Source organism: Pituophis catenifer, unplaced genomic scaffold (assembly GCF_029215685.1).
Source record: "Pituophis catenifer annectens isolate HBS135680 unplaced genomic scaffold, rPitCat1.0.hap2 SCAF_2, whole genome shotgun sequence".
Taxonomy (NCBI): domain Eukaryota; kingdom Metazoa; phylum Chordata; class Lepidosauria; order Squamata; family Colubridae; genus Pituophis; species Pituophis catenifer.
This window is the reverse complement of record NW_027256882.1, coordinates 169,519,968-169,541,618: the sequence shown is the minus strand read 5'-3', so window position 1 is coordinate 169,541,618 and position 21,651 is coordinate 169,519,968. Positions and strand designations below refer to the sequence as shown.

Sequence of the window (21,651 nt, the reverse complement as noted above, 5' to 3'; positions counted from 1 at the left end):
TAAATGGGGAAAGTCGGATTTGCTTAACGGCTTTTAGTGATTTGCTTAACAACTGCAGCAGAAAAGGTTGTAAAATTGGGTGTGACTCACTTAACAACTGCCCTAGCAACATAAAATTCTGGTCCCAATCATGGTCGTTGAGGCCTATCTATACCAGTTTACTCAACACTTTTCTCCATCATATCTGGATACTTTCAGCATCTGCCTTGTACTTAAAGAGATTCACCTATGTGCTCTTGACTTTCCTTTGCAAATAGAAAGAGACTTTTAAATGTGGTTTTTTTTCCCATTTTATTTTATTAATAAGAAAAACGGCATGCGAACATCCTTCACCTGGGTGAGCCATTTTCCTGTCACATACCTATTGCACATGGAGAGGAGAAAGCAAAACACAAAACATAATCTATCATTTGAGTTCCAGCAAGCATGAAACAGTGAGATTAAAATGAGTGGATGAAGGTTTGCATCACCATTGGGTCCTCTGCGTACATAAAAGGAAAGCATGGACACAAGGGCCCATCTTCTCCACTGCCTGGCATCAGGCTGGCTCCCTTTTTCTTCACCATAACCTCCCTAGTAAATGATCTTTTACTATATTAGTATCTTTGTTCTATGGAGGAAATTTTGAGCCAAATAGATCTGTTCCAATACTCTTAAATTGCCCATGAAGATTTGGTGTCCTTGAATTTATCAAATCTCTTTTGTGCCATTGGAAAAAAAAAGCCCCGAGAAACCTGATCCCTGCAGTGCAGATCACTAAGCCAGATGAAAGTACCGTGTGGCGTGTTTGACAAACAGAATGGCATTTGAAGCCTGAGGAGTTTGTCAATAAACTTGAAACATCTCTATATCTGCCTTATAGCCCATTAATTAACCCAAAGGGAACCATGAGCCACTTGATTCACATCCCAGTGCTTCCTGACATATTAGGAACAATTGGGCTGGCCACAGCTGCCTGATTAGAGATCATCCTACATAAAAGTCTATGCCAGTGCTTCTCATCCTTGGCAGCTTCAACATCTGTGAACTTCAAAAGTCTCAGAATTCCCCAGTCAACATGCTGACTGGAGAATTCTAGGAGTTCAAGTCTTCACATCTTCAAGCTGCCAAGGTTGAGAATTATTGCTCTGCACATTTAACGGGTAAAGATACAGAAGTTTAAAAGACAGGTCATCCTCTATAATTCTGCGTTCAAATTACAGTTACTTCAAATTTCAATAATCTATCCTTTGGATGGAGGACAAGTGTTAGCCTCAAGGAAACGCCAAGGGCTCTTAGAGTAGGGCTGAAAGACAGAAACTTCAAGGAGGATTGCACATCCTGCTGTAAGCAAAAAGGGGAGAAAATAGGTGAAGGAGGAACAGTGCAACACATCCCCCATTCAAACACATCCACCATATAACTACTGAAACATTTTAAGTGAGATTACAATGGCAAAAATGTGTCCAGGTGAGGCAGAGAAATTCCCAAGTCACCATTTCTTCTCACACGTTGCACCCACCCCACTTCTTCAACTCTATCTCACACAAGCTTGAGCTAACTCAGCGAAGCATTCGGTTAAAACAAAAATGTCTTTTTGTGAATTAGTTTATGCCGGATATGCCACAAAAAGTGAGTCCGCTGAAGGGATGACCATCCCATTGGGCCAACAGTCCAATTTATTGAACCCTGAATTCCTATTCAACCAGAAGTAAAAACCAGAGAATAAGATAATTGTGGCAATTATCTATTTTTGTCCCAGTCTTCAAGAATTAGACAACGCCGTTGACTCCAAAGAATGAATTGGCTTCCCCATTCCTAAAACATTTCAGTTGCTCATTTTATAAAATATCAGTTTTAGACCAAAAAAAAAAATATGCAAAGTGTTGTATAGATAATGGCATTATGGAGAAGGAACTCAGGCCTTCCAGATACTTTTGAAGCCCAGATCATGGTATTCACCACCATTGGCTGAAGCTGTTGGCAGCTGTAACTGACAACATCTGGAAGTCTCCAGGTCCCTGCCTATGTTGACCAGATAGCTACAGGGGAAGGGGAAATGTTTGGATAGGAATGTTATTTTCCTTCTTAACCCGCATGGTCACTCTTCAAAACTGTAGATGCCTTTGCAACAATATTTAGCGTTGCCTAACTCAAATTAAAGAAGCATCCATCGTAACCATTTAAGACTGGCAAGAGGAAGAAAAAAAAAGAGGTGCAGAGTTTTGTTCACAACATACATTTCTTGTCCCTAAACTGTGATCACTAACACTAGCAGCACATACGCAAGCCTCCTCACCAAAGCACCAGGGAAGGGAGGAAAGCTTGCTTTAAAAAAGTTGTTTTAAAATGGATTCACACCTTGAGCTATAAAAATATATCTGTATGAAAGGAGTACAAATCAATCCTTGCTTTATAGGACCGGACCATAGATTTTGCCCCTGCCCCCGCCCCAAAAGGGGGAGTTACTTCTCATTAAAGAAAAAAAAATAACCCCTATGAAAAATGCCATAGGTCATAGACATTAGAGACTTGGGACAAAAACTCTGCTAGACATCTTGAATCATCCATTCAAACAACAAAGTCTTCATGAATGATGAGCGCACACGGACAAACAGAACTAGTCAAAAGGGCGAATGACTGGACAAAAGCAATTAGGAAGCAAAGAAAATGCAGAAGCAGGTCAGGCACCTGCTGTCTGTTTCTTTCAGCCGCCTTCTGGCCAACCCCTTGCCTCCAACTGTCAATCAGATGAACAACAGCCTTCCTTGACCCTCCAAGGTCTTTCTTTGATGGAACGGACATCCAGGATCTCAGAAGTCACTCAGAATGCTGATGTCTGCAAACTCCTTCTTGTACCGATGAGAGTATAAGCCGAGGAGAAAAGCCCATTTGATGGAAAGGATGCTCCAGATGCAGGACAGATAGTAGCTCTGTGGATCCGTAAAAGCTGGGAAGAACAAGCAAATTGTAGCATCTTACTAAGAGGAAAAAGCAGTACAGCTCCAGTGTTGATTACCTTGTTAACCAGGTTCAATATCCACCCAGAGTATTCAATCTTGCACTGTTGTTGAACAATGAGAACCATCACTCAACAACATCTAGAATTTTTACCTAGCCTGTACACATGTGAAAGTCCCCAGATTAGAGAAGGGTGGCTTAAAGTGATCCAATAAATTTACAAGGTTGTTTTTGGCAAATCTTACAGAGTTATAAGACAGTAAGGAGAGTGGTGGTTCATGTGGCAAGGATGTGAGGCTGACAATCAGCAGGCTTGCGTTCGAGACCTGGCTGCTGCCATGTGATGGGACAACTCTCATCACTCGCTCCAGCTTCTGTCGACCCAGCAGTTTGAAAACGGGTGACCGTGAGTAGATAAATAGGTACCACTTTGATGGGCAACTTAACAGGGACCTGAAAGGACATCCTCTGGGCAACGATGATGTCACCAGCTAATCCTTTCTACCCAAAAGCACCTTGGGCTTCCAACATGAGAGTGAGCGATAAGACAGGAATAAGCAATAAGCCAATCTCCAAGCCATTTTGAGGATCTACCGATCTACAACCCCTGGACTCCCCTTTCAAGGGAGGCATATGGTATTCAAGCATTATTGTAGAATCAAGTAGAATTAAAGTAGGACTGGTGGATCCAGCCTTGAACTTGAGAAAGTGGATCTATAAGTACACAATGGCTCGAGCAAGCAATTGAAAAGCTGTAGGATTGGTATTCCAGCTCATATACTGTATAAGCTTTTGCACCTACACCTATTTTAAATGATCCTTCCATACTGAGGTACAGGTTTCTAACTCAGGAGTAGGGAGTCAGAGGCTGCTGAATTACAATTCTGATAATCTTTGAACATTGACCATATCAACTGGGATTTATGGAGTCCAATATTGTCCGGAGGGTCCCATTCTTTATAGACAGAATGTGGTGAATTTTTCTGATGGATTCTCTAAATGAGGAGGAGGGGGAACAGGAGTAGATTTCATGGCTGTCACTAAACTGGTTCTCCCTCCTTTTTTTTTTTTGGCAGCACAGAACTGGTAGTGTTAGACTTCCAAAGAGAAGCAAATTATGGACTTACATTGCTTCTTCATGATGGCCAGGGCCAGGAATGTACAGAATCCCACCAGGGAGAGTATGCCAAAGAAAATGCCAACACCCATGAAGAACCTCAGGCCTTTCAACCAAGTCCTCCAATAGTCCTGCATATACATCACATGTGTGATTAGGGCCCAGAGTGCCAAGACACCTATATGAAACAAGAGAGAAGGAGAATCATTAAAAAGTGAGCATGTAAACTCCAAAGTGGATCAGCAGCTTTAACCAGCAGGTTTCTGCAATTTCCTTCAGGTCAGGGTGGCTTCTGACCAGTGGTGGAATTCAATTTTTTTTTACTACCGTTCTGTGGGTGTGGCTTGGTGGGCATGGTGTGTATGGCTTGGTGGGCGTGGCTTGGTGGGCGTGGGAGGGGAAGGATACTGCAAAATCCCCATTCCCTCCCCACTCCTGGGGGAAGGATATTGCAAAATCCCCATTCCCACCCCACTCTGGGGCCAGCCAGAGGTGGTATTTGCTGGTTCTCCAAACTGCTCAAAATTTCCACTACCGGTTCTCCAGAACCTGTCAGAACCTGCTGAATAGCACCCCTGCTTCTGACCCTTAAGCAGCACCCCAAAAAAGGGACAAGAGAAACACTGTGTTTGTTTGATTGATTTCAATTCAGAATAATTTAATACAATTCCATGGGTTACAACCTGAGAACCCCAACACGGGTTACAACCTGAGAATCTTCAAAATTGCCTACTTCATAGAAAACCTGCCCACCTAAGATGTGTTGGGAGAACGTGAAAGTCCCTGCCCCACAATGGCAGTATCTTTTCCAGAATCTTTCCAAGTATTGAGTAAATGTAAAGTGTATGTGTGTGTGTGTGGGGGGGGTGTAATTCATGTTTTATTATTGTTATGACATTTTTGAATATGTGGGTGTATTGATATTTTTGTTGCAGATAAACTCTATTGTGAGTTTAGCTTTTGTAAGCCACTTCAATTTAGGTGTGTGTTTTTTTAAATCAAAGTGACCATAAAATCATAATAAACAAACCAATAAATAAGTCCCAGTGCATTTAAAGAATGTTACAATTCTGTCACATCCCAAACTGTATGTGGGTGATGGTTTTTGGAAGTGCCCTGGGAACATCATCCAAAGCTTTTTAGAGTCATCTGCTCTCTTTTGCACCTTTGCTCCAGGTTTTCAGCATCTTCAAATGTTTTGCCATGTGCCACTTCAAAATGAAAACGAGTCCTTCTTTAAGGAAACAATCTCCCATCCAATATACTCTTCCCTTACAAAAAAGTCAGCACAACAGGAAGAAAAGTAGGCTAGATAACTTTTTAACACTATAATCAGGCCCATTTTCTATGTTCTAGGGACTTTTGAGACTATGAGGGAGCAGCCCCATGTACAATAGTGGCCAAAATTGTGAGAATCTTTTGGGAAAAGTGTTTTTTTGAGGTTTGATGGCTAAAAACACTTTTGTGTGTGTGTGTGTGTGTGTGTGTGTGTGTGTGTGTGTTTCATATTCCACTGCTGGAATGGCCTGGGAATAGCCCAGACCTTAACCCAATTGAAAATCTATGGAGCCGACTAAAGAAACTTCTTAGTCAGAAGCAACCCAGCGATAAAACCTAATTAATAGAAGCAATCATTCAATCTTGGTTTCACATTATAACAGCTGCAGAACTAAAAGACTTGGTTCACTCCATGGGAAGACGTTGTAAGGCCGTAATTCATGCTAAAGGTTACCCAACTAAGTATTAACTGACATGATCATTTTTGTATATCTCATTTTTTCTATGTGTTTCACTTTTCTTCTTTATACTGTAACTGCTGTGCTAATAGCAAATCCGTCATAAAAGTTATTGCATTACATTCTTGATTAAATTATCTTTCCATTGATATTTAATTTTATGATACTACTCCCCCCTCTCCCAAAAAGTGGTGTAATTAGCTGGTTTTAGAAGATACACTTTTCCCAAAAGGTTTCCACAATTTTGGCCACTACTGTGATTTAGCAAAATTCAGACATCAGGGCTGTGCAATGCTTCATTTTCAATACCAAATAAGTGCCAAAGAGTGTATGTATGCTGGGGGTGGGAGTGAGGCTCTGCGGCTCTTTAAAGCACCTGTGTCTTTTTCCAGGATTATGGGACAGCTGCCTTGGTTGGCAACTTCAGCAACTGACTCAAACTGGAGAAGATTTAGCATCTTTCAAATATGCTAAGTCCCACCCCCTTCCATTCAAACTAGTTATTAGCCATTCTTGCTGAGTAAAAAGAGCAGAGATCGATATATCTGGAAATGTCTGTGCTGGGAGGCCAAAACATCCTCTTAACCACAGTATAGCTGTTGTTTAACTTTGGGTAAATATAGTTTAAAGTTCACTGACCCAAACAAACCAGATTTGCCCTCTGGTGGTAAAAAAAAGTTTGCTATAAACAACAGGCAGAGGCTGAAATAAGCAGCAGGGGAGAGTTAGAGAGTATATACAACACTTTTTTGGGGGGGGGCTCAAGAGGGTCTCCACAGATGGCAACAATGTTGGTTAACTTTATGGTGATGAACAAACTACGCAGGACCAGATCTGGTTAGCATTTGGATAGGAGAATTAATAGAAAATTCCACAGATAGAACTGAGAAGTTGGGGGGGGACGGGGACTCTGGAAGAACGCAATGGCGAGATACTTCCATTTTATTCTGTTGCCAAGAAAACTGCTTGAATGTATGAAGTCATCACAAACTGACCTTGAGTTATCTTTCTTTTTTTTTAATCTGGAAGAACAAAAAGTCCAAGAAAGAGTGCCTATGCTTTAGAGATGGAGAGCTGCAAATCAGAATGCAGAAGCCACATGCAAACGGAGGATACTTTGCAAAATGAGATGCACCGAGACCTCCAAAGCAAGGGGAAGCCGGTATGCTCGTAAGAAGAGCAGGGCTGGATCACACCGGAAGCCAGATGCCAAGAGAATGCTGCTTAGACAGGCATGCAGTGACACCCATGCATTTATGGTGAGCCACGGTGGCGCAGTGGTTAGAGTGCAGTACTGCAGGCTACTTCTGCTGCCTGCAATTTGGCAGTTCAAATCTCACCAGGCTCCAGGTTGACTCAGCCTTCCATCCTTCCGAGGTGGGTAAAATGAGGACCCAGATTGTTGGGGGCAATAGGTTGACTCTGTAAACTGCTTAGAGAGGGCTGTAAAGCATTGTGAAGCAGCATATAAGTCTACGTGCTATTGCTATTACTATGCACCCCACGGAGTGATACCACAGGCACTGGGAACCACTGAGAGCCTGGCTGGCAGCATCTTTAAGAGGAAAAACAAACTCTAAGGTCTGGAAAAACCATGTTTGGGAAGTGGTGTAGAGTTTTCTGCCTAAGCAGGGGGTTGGACTCCAACATCCCTTCCAACTGTGTTATTCTAAGGAATCACCAGGGTTCTTTTGTACATATGAAGCTAACTCCTGAACGTGTGGAGGTGGTAGGGGAAAAGTTGCCTCTATCTGTCACCAGAGATGAGCTCAGCAGGGGGGGTTACTTTTACCACCCCTTTAAGAAATCAGCAGCAGCTGTTATAGGTCTGCCCTAGTGGGAATGCATCAAGATCTCTGAAAGAGCACAGAAATAAAACTAACAAGCAGAGAGCTTAGTGTTACACCCACATAGTGCAAGTCTATTTACAAATCTTTAAGCGAGTGTTTATGTACATATATCTATCTATAGTGAACATATGTAAACATTTCACTCCAGATATGCAGATGAGCCAAGGGAGAACCTGCAAGAAGGACTGATAGGTTGCGTCCTGGAGGTTCTGCAACACAACCCACAGCTCCATTAGTAGCAATTGTTGGCAAATGCATTAGGGGCCACCTTCTTTTAATTTTAGTGTATATTTAAAACTCACAATCAAGAGAAAAAGAACTGGAAAAAGAAAAGAAAAAGAAGATTGGCAAGTCATATCAAACTGAACCAAAAAGAGAAAGTAATATTAGATTATTACAGGTAGTCCTCAATTTACAACAGTTCATTTAGTGACTGTTTGAAGTTACAACGTCACTGAAAAAAAGTGACCAATGACCGTTTTTCATATATACGACCATTGCAGCATTCCCATATTCACATGATCAAAATTTGGATGCTTGGCAACTGGTTCATATTTATGACGGTTGCAGTGTCCTGAGCTCATGCAATCTCCTTTTGTGGCCTTCTGACAAGCAAAGTCAATGGTGAAGCTGGGTTCGCTTAGCAACCGTGTTACTAACTTAACCGCAGTGATTCATTTAACAACTCTGGCAAGAAAGGTCGTAAAATGGGGCAAAAATCCCTTAACAACTGTCTCACCTAGCAACAGAAATTTTGGGCTCACCTGTGGACGTAAATAGAGGACTACCTGTACAGCATATTAAAGCACTACATCTCATTTGAAGATTGCAAAATCTTTAAATCAAATCAATGGTCAATGATTAACAGAAATGGCCAGGATAGAGAATATGAATCATAAGCAAGAGTTAATAATGAACACAATTGCTACAAAAAAAATCCTAAAGATATCTTTTTTTTCAACCTGTGAATTATAGAAAAAATATGGAGGGTTTTAAATGTAACTAGTATCTTAAGTAGGAAAAAGTTGACTATTGGGTACCAATAGGAGCTTCCTCCTCATTAAAAAAACAACAACCCATAGTTTATTGTTAACGCAGCTTGTATCTTTTTTATTGGTACGGGAGAAAAGGTGTATTCTCTCTGATGGAGGGGAATCCCAGTGAACTCCCATAATGTGCATGACTCTTGGAAATCCCCGTTCTTCTCAGCTTTCTATTTTTCCTAACTAAAAGCTCTTCAGATATCGCTGACAATTCTGAGAATTTGCCAAAAAGGCATTAAGAGTTGTTAACCTAATTTTGCGAAGCTTCTTCTCTGGTAACATTGTACTGCTAACTAGGGCATACAAAACCTTTGCAGATCAATTCTCAAATACAGCTTGTCTGCCTGGAATCCACACTGTATATTGGACATTAATACAATTGAGCGGGTCCAGAGGTATTTCATGAGAAGAGTACTCCACTCCTCTGCTCACAATAGAATCCCTTATGCCACTAGGCTCGAAATTTTGGGCCTGGACAACCTGGAACTACTCCGCCTACAGTCTGACCTAAGCATAGTACACAAAATTGTGTACTACTTCTTACCTGTCAACAACTACTTCAGCTTCAACCTCAATAACACCCGGGCAAACAATAAATACAAATTCAAGGTAAACCTTTCCAAACTCAATTGCAGAAAATACAACTTCAGCAACAGAGTGGTCAACATCTGGAATGCTCTACCTGACTCCGTTGTTACATCCTCAAACCCACACAGCTTCAACCTTAAACTGTCTACTATGGACCTCACCCCATTCCTAAGAGGTCCGTAAAGGGGGTGTGCATAAGCGCACCAGCGTGCCTACTGTCCCTGTCCTATTGTCCCCATTTATTTGTACTCATTTCCTATGTTCATGTCCATGTTTATACTTATACCTGTTATCTTGTACATGTTTGACAAATAATAATTAAAAAAATCATTGGCCCCATTTGTCTGAAGAGCACAAGTTGGGAGAAGAAAGCCCACCAGCAAAACTGGAACAGAAGGACTCACAGGTTGACTGCAAGAATGAGACTAATGGTTATAGCTAAATCTAGAAAGCAGGGGAGCTAGTCTAGAAAATTCTTTAAGATGAATATGCACTAAAAAACCAACATACAATGTAACGGGCTTCTGTGAGTTTCTTTAGGAGGAAACAGTAAACCACAACGTGTTTTTCAAAGTTCACCCAAGGAGGAAACTTCCTCTTTTTTTAGAAGTTGACATAAAGACAAACAAACTTCTGGTCGACATAAGCAATTAAATATGCCAAGTCACATTTTCATTCCTTCCCTGTTTTTCTGAGCATGAAAGTGTCAGATTCAGTTTTTTCCTCACGTGTTCAAAAATTGAGTCAGTTTTTAAGGAAGCCAAACTGCCTTGTGATGAGGGACTCCAGAGACTCCTGACATTGCACTGAAAAACGCCTCTGTGACTCAGCAAAATACTTCTTTTGGAAAGGAATGATTTGGCAAAAATGTTCAACAAATCAAGAACTTCCCAAAACCCCAGTAACAATTTCTACATTTGCACCTCTGGTCAAGTAAGCATAAAACCTTGTTTTTGTTTGTTTTTTAAAATGTAGACAGTGCAATCTACAATATAGCTATCTCCAAGTATATTTTATTTTATAGTATATTTATTACTAGGAAAATACTTTATTGAATTATTAATTAGCATTAAAATTTGATAATCTATTAGCACATAGCTCCTTTGAGCTGCTTAGTTCGGAAAAAAAAAGTAAAAAAGACAAAAAAGAAAGCTTTCTAGAGGCACATCAAGTTGCAATCAGGATAATTTTTAGTATGAAGAGCTATCAATTAAATATGTATGCATCCTCTAGGAATAGTTACATGAAAACAGTTAATGAGATGTTATAAAGAGACTTAGTTTCTTAGCAAATGTTGCATTTTATTCATGCACTTATAATTTATTAAGGAACACGGTGGCTCAGTGGCTAAGACGCTGAGCTTGTCAATCGAAAGGTTGGCAGTTCAGTGGTTCGAATCCTTAGTGCTGCGTAACGGGATGAGCTCCCATTACTTGTCCCAGCTTCTGCCAACCTAGCAGTTCGAAAGCACGTAAAAAAGTAGAAAGTAGAAAAAATAGGGACCACCTTTGGTGGGAAGGTAACAGCGTTCCATGCGCCTTTGGCGTTTAGTCATGCCGGCCACATGACCACGGAGACGTCTTCAGACAGCGCTGGCTCTTTGGCTCTGAAACAGAGATGAGCACCGCCCCCTAGAATCAGGAACGACTAGCACATATGTGCAAGGGGAATCTTTACCTTTATAAATTATTATTTATTAGTTCTAGAAACCAAAACAAACTAAAATGCAGGTAGACCTCAACTTACAACCATTCATTTGGTGACCAAAGTTACAAGGGCATTGGAAAAATTGACTTATGACTATTTTACGAGTGTTGCAGAATTCCCATGATCATGTGATCAAAATTTGAATATGTGGCCATTTTGTTTATATTTATGACAGTTGCAGTGTCCTGGGGTCATGTGATCACTTTTGTGACCCTCTGACCAGCAAAGTCAATGAGGAAGCCAGATTCATCTAACAACTGTGTTATTAATTTACTGTAGGGATTCACTCAACAACTGTGGCAAAAAAGGCCGTAAAATGGAGCAAAACCCACTTAACAACTGTCTTCTTTAGTAATGGAAATTTGGGGCTCAATTGTGGTTGAAAGTTGAGGATACCTGTATAAGAGCAAAGATTTTGACTTTCACCAAAAGTCAAGTATCTCATGGGGTCAGTTAAAGTATCCCATTTGCTTAACCCAGGTGCTCGTCAAAACTAAGTAGTATGAATATAGATAGTCCTCATCTTAAACCACATTTGGACCAGATTTTTTTGTTGCTAATCAAGGCAGTGTTAAGTGCCTTAAGTGAATTGCAACCAATTTTACAACTTTTTTGTCATCGTTGTTAAGAGAATCACTGCAATTGTTAAGTGAATCTGGCTTCCACCAATGGCTCTGCTTGTCAGAAGCTGTAGGAACTTCAGCACCTAGGAAAATGAAATATTCTAGGAAATATTAAAAAGGCAGAATATTATATTTTCCCTAAAGGAGAAACATGTTTTTAAAAGACATAAACTCAGAGCCTCAGCTCCCTGCCCCCCACCCCCGCAGATATTTTGGTGACAATCTATTTACAAAACAAAGGCTGGGCCAGCTTATCTACAAAACAAAAGACATGGCTCTCAGGACATGATAGGATTAGCCTTCCCTCAAGATCTAAACCAGAACAAAGCCATTAAGCCATAATAAGAATTGCCCAAAGCCCCTTCATTACATCATTACCCAGCAAGATTCAACCAAACCTGGGACTCAAGACAACCTACAAAGTTACCCCTGCATGGCACCATGGGAGTCTGACAACCAATCAGAATACATCTCTTACACAGGAACAGGAAGCTCCAAGGCAGGGCCCAAGAGAGGATATAAATCTATATCTCTCTCACCCACTGCTCATTTTGCCCAAGACCTCAAACCATATGGTCCTGTCCACCATTAAACCATCTTTCCAAATAGCCTCCATATTTCCAGTGTCTTTCTCCCAACTTGGAACTTAACCCAGATGGACATTTCTTCCAACAATACCTACCCAGAAAATTTGATCCTGCAAGATTGGCACACTCCTTTTAGGATCCCCAAAACAGGTCTTTTTGGTATCAGGACCTGCCCTCTGGAAAGGGATGCCCCCCAAGTGTTAGCCCTTCCAGGAAGACCAAAGTAGATACCAAAGATATGAATACTAACTTTGTGGGAACTCAAGGTAGAATTCCCTTTAATTTTTCCCCTACAACAACAGTGCAAAGTACACTGGGCTGAGACAGAGGGCCCAAAGTCACAAAATGAGTGTCTATGGCTGAGAGAGAACCGAAACCTGGGTTCCCCTACTGCTGGTCCAATACTTTAACCACAATTCCACACTACAACATCCCAAATTTCCAGACAAACTGGTCCAGGCATATCTGGAGAGCATGTGGCTGGCGAATGCCAAGTGCCACCCCTGTATGAGAGTCTAGGCAAAAGCAGAGGACAATCATGATCTGGGCCTGGAATTCCTTCTGTCCAAGCTGCAGAAGATCCATGGCTCTGAAGGATCATCTCCCCTAAGCATAAAAGCTCTTGTAAAAAGGCCACATATTCAGGCATGACCTCTTTGGTACACATCCAATGCAAGCAAATTCTTGGCTTGTTCATGCCAGACTGCTCCAGAAAAACAATTGGGTTGATCTGTTTCCCCTCCCCCTCCCATGGGTGTGGGAGAAGTGACATCAGCAATTGTCCAGCAGGACGTTTAAGGGAGGTACCGTTTGCAGCTTGTTGTTGTCTTCCCCAGCCCTGAATGCAGTCATTCTTTTGGCCCAACACAACCCTCTTGCTAAAGTCCTAGCTTGTATTCCAGATGTGAGACAACATCTGACTGATGAAAATCACTCAAGGTGACTTGTTCAAAAGAGCAGCATATCCAGGAAACAACATGCACTCAATTCCACAACTTTCAAAAAATTCATTTGGTGGAATCCCAGATATGTTCCTACACTAAGTAGTATTAAATTTGCCCATAATTAGAGCAAAAGAACATCACAAAGGCTCAGAGAACCCCCAGTGTCCATCCATACACACTGACGTATTGGACCACTGTGCAACCACTAGTGTTCATCCACATCTCTTATGATTCTTTGCAGTAAGGATCTTCGGGGCGGGGGAAAAATGGTACCTCCCTTCCGGAAGAAGTCAAGTCAGGTTAACAAGTACAGCCCTACCAAAGCTGACAATCAGCTTTCTCAGGAAAGGTTAGCTAAGCCATCTGCAAACTCTTCTCAGGAAAGCCTTTCTTCACACAGAGCATATCCTGAACACAGCTCGATCAGCTGGTCTGAAATACCCAGCTATACCAGGCCAACTTTCCAAATAAGTATTTTAAAAAGCTGCCTTGCAAATCACATCCTCATACATTAATAAGAATCTTGTGAGTCTCTTTTTAACAGTTTTCCTGACATCCGGGAAGGAAGCAGATTTTTAACTGATAATGGTTATGGCCTGCAACAGTCTGGAAACCAATATTCCATTGGAGTTGGGATAATCATTTTAAATAAACAATAGACAAATATTCCATATTCTCGGGAGGGGAGAAGTTAATGCTTGAGCCTGATGCCTTCCTTAGTTTGCAGCATTGTTTAATTTAAAAATAAAAAATGCAGATAAGGAATATAATATAAGATACTGTAACAATGTGAGAGAAATGGCTTCCCCCCCACCCCTTTTAACAGGTTTTTTTCTGTCAGCCAAGTAATTCAGTCTATTGGGTAAAGCAGCTTTATGTCTTGCCCAATTAACTAATTTTAAAAAGCGTTGGAGGAATGGGGACTGGAACCCTGCAGAATTGAGACATCATCTATATCTCAGCCTTTTGGGGAATTAATTTTCCTCTTTAGGAGGAAATCTGATTTATGAGGAAAATGTTCCAAGTTTGTATTATATTTCTGAACAAATCTGGATATTTGCATTTGATAAAACACAGTAGTACTACTTCATGCTCCAGGACTGCCCTCACCTATACCCCTTAAAAGCACTGTGCATGACTAAAACATCTCCTAAATACCGATTTGTATCAGTTATAATAATCCTACAATTTTACACACACCTATTTCAAGGGACTTTGGATGCAACCCAAAAAAAAAAATCTAACCTGACCCACAAGTTCGGAGAACAAACTTCCACTCTCATCCTACATCCAAGCTACAGATATTCGCCACTATCACCAAGGAAATATCTTGACCCTCATCTTGAAGTGTGTGTGTGTGTGTGTGTGTTTATTATCCCTGCTGCAACAATGCAAAATGAAATTCGTGGCACTTAGATATCATTTGGGTTAAATACATGCAACTAGATAGAAAAAAATAGACACGCACATATAGACAAAAAATATTACAGCTCAGTGAAAGAAAATACATTTTGCATATGTAAATATGCCAGGTTTAAATTAATACAATTTTGTTTAAAGAGTCTTGGACAGTTAAGATGGCAAAGATTTTTTGCTAAATATTTGCAAAGACATTGGTTGCAGAAAATGTGTTATTGGATCCTAAGGACTAATAGCTTCAAAAAATAAAGAAAAAAAATCCAATTATTGTCTGTCTCCCTAGGTTTAGCTGGGACAAAACTTTTAAAGAATTCCTCACAGCAACTCAGGATACATGCAGAGTTAACTACTATCAAGTTAGAAAACCCAACACAAACCATCTTCTTACGGATCCAATCCTGAATCTCTCTTACCCCAGCATAAAGCCTCAACGAATCACCTTTTGGGAATCCTGGTGTTCCACCTGTCTTGGAGGCATGGTTTTAGTAAACCAGACATACTTAAGTCAATCAACTCACTAGGAATCTCCCTGTGCTTGCCTTTTCATATAGAAAAAATCTTAGCAATGTCCTTAAAGGACATAATACACCTGTCATTCTCTCTTCCCCATTATTTCTTCAAGCTTTTCTCAGGCTATGTTACAACACTATTGAGTAAAGTTGCAACGCGATTACCAAATATTCACATGACTCCTCCAAAGTACAGGTAGTCATCACCTAGTGATCATTTGAAGTTACCACAAACATCTGCAGAGCTATTTGCACCCTAATTCTGGAGTTCCAATGGCCACATACACACTGCAAAGTCGTATTATTGCATTTGGGATACTTGGCAACTGGCTAGCATTTATAGCTGTTTGCAGCACACCCAAATCACATGACCATGTTTTTCTGCATTTTTTTTTTTTTTTTTTTTTTTGCTGGATACAAATTCAATACATAAAATATGTGAAGAGTCAGATCAGTGGTCTGATTCAAGATAAAGGAGTGTCATATGAATTTAGATTGCAAGTGTGTTTCTTCAAATCACCTAAGCCAGGGCTGTCAAACTTGTGGCCCATAGGCCGGATGCGTCACATGCTGGCCACGCCATGCCCGGTTTAGCAAAGGGGAAAGAAGTCCCGATACGTCATGTGATGCTGCGTGAGGATGCGAGTTTGACACCCCTGACCTAAGCCATCAATGGGGGGGGGGGGAGGTGATTGTAGGAGGAGAGATGTATTGCTCTATGGTTGCAAAAAAAAAAAAAAAATCAACCTTAAAAAAGAAACTGGTAATCTCTATTCAGACCAACATTTTATAAAGGTATATGCTTTTGTGAAATCTTACATCAGTCTAGCCACCCTATGCTCTGATTAAGTGAGCTGTACCTCATGAAAATCTAATAAAATTTGTTAGTTGGAAAAGTAGCTACCCATTTCCTTCTGATCTCGGGGAGATAATTCCATCAGCACAATTTCCTTAACGAGGCCTCTCAATTGACTCCCAAAAAGGCTAGGAACAAGGACAAAGAAGCATTGTACACTCTTGGTGAATCTTTAGCTTTCTTCTTATATAAAACCCAGTCATTCTCATTTGACAGTTTAAAGCCACACACACACCATCTATAGATAAAATCATCAAGGAGCTCAGATCTTCCATTAATCTCAGGTGATATCAATTTGGAACTACGATCTAAGGCCAAACTCTTAATTATTACTTCTGATTTGAATCAATTCTCCATCACCTTCAGCATCGGTGTCACCAAAACCATGTTTAAGAATTCCTCAGGAATGACTTTGGACACCTTGCCTGTTGGACTAACACAGGGGTGTCAAACTCAAGGCCTGGGGGCCGAATCCGGCCCGTGAGGTGCTTAGATTTGGTCCGTGGGGCTGCCCTGGGAACAGCGAAGGTTTCGCTGGCAGAGGGTTGCAGGAAGTTATCACACGTGGCCCTCCCGAGCTCCATTTTTGCTGGCAGAGGGTTGCAGGAGGCCATTGCAGCCGAAAACGGAGCTCGGAAGCCTGTTTTCTTTGGCAGAGCACTCGGGCCACCACAAGTGCCCCCAACACGAGTGACATCGAGCTGGCCATGCCCACCTTGACCATGCTCACTCCATCTCCCCAAGGTCAAACACAACCCTGATGCAGCCTTCAGTGAAATTGAGTTTGACAACCCTGGACTAACAGTTGTCCAGGCAATTATTTTCTTTTTTTCCCCCTTGTCCCTTTGGATCAATGTTAACTCCTATCTGTACAAATCCTTGTGGTTTTCTTTGCAAGATTTCCAGAAGTGGTTGAGAGAGGGTAACTGGCTCAAGGTCATCCAGTTGGCTTTGTGGTGAAGGTGAGACTGGAATATATGGTCTCCTGGTTTCTAGCTTGGTGCCTTAATAATTCTTGGCAGACAATTCCTATCCAAGTAACAAAAGAAAGTAAAACAGATGTCCACCGTGCATGATCCTGCCCTGATGCAAATTGCCACTTGCTGATGAAAGTAAGGCTGACAGAAGAAATACAGACCCATTTGCATCCTAACACAAGCAGACTTAAAATGGATAAGTTGGGAAGAGCTCACTTATTATTTCTGGGTGGAAAATATATGCAACTGACAAAACAGGACGCCCACGGCTTTGGTTTTGTTGTGGCTTAATGCTCATCAGGTCTGTTGGCTTAAATTTTCTATACTCCCACTGCAAGCTTAGAAATGACAGCAATAGAGAAAGCACTTTGGCAAGGCACGATATCTATCAGACAAACTGTGGTCGGGTAGCACCCACAACAGTTTTTTGCTTGGAAGGCCATACTCAGCCAATTGTGCGCGAGGGAGAACCAGATCAATTTCAACATCAAGATCAGCGTTTCCCATCTTACTGGTGGCAATGGAATCCAAACTACTTGGAGGGCATCAGGTGAAGGCTGCAATGCCCAGTGTCTTTAAAGTTAATAGGACTGAGTCAAAGAACACTTTGCACGGCACTCCAAGAGTTTCCTAAACCTTTTTCTTTGTGGCTTTGGTGTTGCACACAATGGCAGTTTGCTAAGAATGCCTACTGCCTTTTTTCTACATAATGAAGTTATTGTTGAGAAGCTTACTGCATTTGACCAGAATTAGGAGGAACCCAAAAAGCACATGAAGGCCCTTTCCATGCATAGACATTCCAGTTATGATACAGACTCTCTAGAGAGGTTCATGAGGACGAAAGCACTGGTTTTTGAGCACCAGGCAAAGACTCTTTTGTTCACCAATCCCTTGAAGGAAGTTGCATGTTTAGAAGCTCATTTAGAAGCTGCATGTTTTAATCGTGTGGCTTTGTCTTAGCTGTTTGCTTGGTTTCTACCGTACGCTGCTCTTCTAAATATACGCAGAGAATTTCTGCTGCATGTAAAGCAAGTGGCATAAATAAATGCACTGCAAGAAATAATGTAAATAAAGTCCTTAGCAGACCAGGCTACTAATTACATAATACAAATGCAGAGTCACATTTAAATTGGTAAATCCATCTTCTTCACGGAAGTCTGGCTCCTAGGTGCTGTGATACATTGATGGCACATTAAAATGCTGACTCCAGGGTTACTAGTGGGCCTCCACTGGAACCTCAGACATCTCTTTTAGGGCCTACCAGGCCCCTTGCCTCACCTTTTATCTCTTTTTTAAAAAATATGTTAAGTTAGTGAGACTGCACTGAGGTGCTCTTGGCCGTCCAGGAAAAGTAAAGCAGGATAAGACCTGGTTAGTTGGTGAATGAGAAAGAATCAAGAAATATTCAGGTTCAGACATGGGTGAGAAGTCCCCAGAATGCATCCCTGAAGTCAATGACAAACTACTTATGCAGAATTACACAGATGGGTTTCTGGAATTACCAGAAGTTGATCTCAACTCAGGGGAGACTTTAACTAAGAGAAATTGAAAACTTACAAAGCTGGTTTCTTGAATCACCCTTTAATTCCAGGAATGCCTCGGGACCTCTAAGCTTTCTTAGAAAATAAAAATGAAGCATGCGAGCTTTTTCTTTGCTGTCAAAAGGTGCCAACCAGCCTAAAAGGTTGGAGAACATTGGTGTCATAAACTGCAAGAAGGTATCCCCAGTTACATCCACCCGGCCCATCAGAATCAGAAAATTACGGGACCCATCTATAAAAAAGCATTATCTGTCAGGAACCAGGAAGAGAGCCTTTTCTGCTGTGGTGCCTGCCCACCCTACAGAACATCATCCCTTCAAAACTTAGCTTGGCCCGGACCCTCCTGCCTTTAAGAAGGGCCTTGAAGATATGGCTATGCCACCATGACTAGGAGTCTGGGTATGGTGAGGAGCTCTTACAAACGGCTGTGTTGAGCTGATGTAGGATAAATTCTGCTGTGATCATGATTCTCTGTTTTTTAATTGATTATGGATTGGTTGTATATATTTGTTTTTGATTGGATTGTTTTTACCTGTTGTGAACTGCTCAGAGTCACTTAGATGAAGTGAGTGGCCATATAAATTGAAAAAATAAAATGTTAGGATCAGAGGTTAATTAAAGTTTTAAAGACCCATTCAAATTCTTAGTCACCCATATGATTTGCGGGTAACCTTGAGCCCATCACTATTTCTCTGGCCATCCTACTTCACAGGACTGTTGTAAACATCTGACGAACTGAAAAGATCAGATGACATCTGAAACTCCCTGAAGAGACAGGATACCAATGTAACAAATGAAAACACAAGATGGACATGGTTTAGCATGATGGTCCTGAGTGGTGCATCATTAACCACTACACAAATAAAATTATGAGAAAAAAATTGTGATCGATACAGTGTGGATACAAATCACAACCACCCAACCAAACTGCATCAAAAGCTGAAAACAAAACAATCCACTGACTTTTCAGACACATTTCTTTTTAATGTCTCTGTATTTTCAATGAGTTTCATTTCGGAGCAGGCCTAAAGCAACAGGCAGGAAAATAAAATAAAATAACTGTTGAGACAGATGGTAAATCAAGGCTACTATCTGTCATACAGAAAACTCAGCCTCAGCCACAGAAGCTCACAGGATGACTTTGGGCCCCTCATTCTTTCTCAGCCCAATTTATCTCACAATGTTGTTGTGGAGGGAAATAGACAAGGGGGCATCATATTGCATCCTGATTGGAAAATGGGATATACATCTAATAAATAACAACTAAATAACCCTTTTTTGTTTTTGTTTTTGTTTTTCTTGCCTTTGAGGCAGTTTTTGATTTCTGATCACTGCTTGGACAAGTCCCTGGTTATTTATTAAGCTTTGCAGACTAGAAACTTTGATTGTACGATTGGCTGTTTGAATTAGGTGCCATCACTTCTGTGTTTTTCTTGGCAGGGCCGCCTTGGGCACCTGACAATATACAGAAAAGCGAGATGCAGAGCAAGCCACTTGGGGGCAGGGAAATGAGAAAAATAAAGATGACACCTACAACCCTGTTCGCCTTTAAAGCCCTACCGAACTCGGTATAACTTACTTTGGAGTAGGTAAAACCCACCCCGCCGCCCTTCTAAAACAGCCTTTTTCTTCCTCCCCCCCACCCGCAAACAAATCCATCGTGTGTACCGGAGTTAGGAAACGAGACAAGCGGGTTGGCAGGGTTGAAACGGTACGGGGTGCGGGGGCAGCGCGGCTATGCTTCCCTCCCGGGCTTGGAGGGAGCCAGGGACGGATTCAACAGCAGAGGAGAGCGCGGAGGCCAAGTCAACCAGATCCGTAGGCGCGTTTCCCGCTGCTGATCAGGAGAGGCTCACCCGAGAGTCCGCCGGCGGAGGCGGTGTAAGGCTGCCGCAGTCTCGGCGCCAGGTTCCAGGCGAGGAAGGCCGACAGCCCCGAGATCATCCCGACCACCGAATACGCCAGGCGAATTGCGATCTTCCTCGTCACCGCCATCGCCGAAGAAATCAGCCGGCCGCCGCGGCAGGAGAGATTAAAAAGCAGCGGATCCACACCCGGCAGCCTCCGAGCTTCGTCCTGTCTCCGCCGCCGCGGCTTTGCAGCGACTCCTTGCGAGCAGGGGGACTCAGCACTCACTCGGGCCGGGCTTACATTCGCACCCTTTTTAACGCAAAAGAACACGGCCCATGTTATAAATATGCATGAGATTAGGAAATCGTTTATTCCGTTCTTCAATCCCGCCCGTTTTCGAGGGAGCGGTTGAAATTTCCCCTCCTCGCCTTCCTTGTGTCGTAGGGCACTCTTGAGAAGCAAGTAATAATTCAGATTACCCGTTGCGCTGAACCTGCGCGGGGTTGTATTTGGTTGGTTGGTTGGTTGGTTGGTTGCATTAACTACGATACAACGCTTTGAAACTTTTAATTTAATTGCTTAGGTTAGGTCAGTCAGTGTGTTTTTCAATCTTGGCAACTTTAAGACCCGGGGACTCAATTCCCAGAATTCCCCAACCAACATGCTGGCTTGGGAATTCTGAGAGTTGAGGTCTACACATCTTAAAGTTGTCAAGATGGAGAAACACTCGCTTAGGTGATATCATACACATAACTTCATGCACAGTTTCTCTCAATGTCTATATAGTGTCCCAGCATATCTAGATAAATCAATGAAAGGTCTACAAATGATAAAACCTAAGCCTGTGATGGCGAACCTGTGGCACGTGGAGCCATATGGGCACGCGAGCTCAGCTCTGGCGCACATGCACGCACTGGCCAGCTGATTTTCAGACCTTCTGGGTCCACTGGAAGTCAGCAAACAGGCCATTTCCAGCCTCCGGAGGGCCCCCGGGGGAGTGGGGAAGGCCGTTTTTGCCCTCCCCCAGGGCCGGATTTTCCTATAGGCTAACTAGGCTTCAGCCTAGGGCCTCAAGATCAAGAGGGGCCTACATTCAAATTGTTAGCAAAATTAAAATTACATTTCACTATAGGTGAAAGGGCCTCATAAGTGGAATAGCCTAGGGCCTCTTTTCATCTAAATCCAGCCCTGCCCTCCCCAGTCTCCTAGAAAGGTTCTGGAGTCTGGAGAGGGCAAAAAACGGGCCTACCGGGCCCACTGTGCCATCGAGTTCCAAAAGCGGGGGAAGCACAGGGGGGTCACGCACACATGCGCAGGGGTGGGGTGCATAGAATTATGGGTGTGGGTACGCAGGTGTGAGACT

At 42.1% G+C, this 21,651-nt stretch overlaps 1 protein-coding gene across 1 annotated transcript; it reads right to left on the bottom strand.

Annotated features, from left to right (window-relative positions):
- Positions 1–271: 271 nt before the first annotated feature.
- SLC48A1 (solute carrier family 48 member 1) lies at positions 272–20,518 on the bottom strand. The gene is made up of 3 exons (XM_070935004.1): positions 20,294–20,518; positions 4,068–4,235; positions 272–2,929 (listed from the first exon to the last, which is right to left on the bottom strand). Exons 1-3 carry the CDS (start codon positions 20,430–20,432, stop codon positions 2,793–2,795), a joined length of 444 nt encoding a protein of 147 aa, XP_070791105.1. The 5' UTR covers positions 20,433–20,518; the 3' UTR covers positions 272–2,792.
- Positions 20,519–21,651: the final 1,133 nt, after the last annotated feature.

Excerpts from the sequence above, each read along its gene's own strand:
- SLC48A1 (XM_070935004.1), bottom strand. The coding sequence starts at position 20,432 with ATGGCGGTGACGAGGAAGATCGCAATTCGCCTGGCGTATTCGGTGGTC. Across the intron at positions 4,236-20,293 it reads CTCCGCCGGCGGACTCTCGG|GTGTCTTGGCACTCTGGGCC; the intron begins GTGAGCCTCTCC and ends TGTTTCATATAG. Across the intron at positions 2,930-4,067 it reads GGCCATCATGAAGAAGCAAT|CTTTTACGGATCCACAGAGC; the intron begins GTAAGTCCATAA and ends TGTTCTTCCCAG.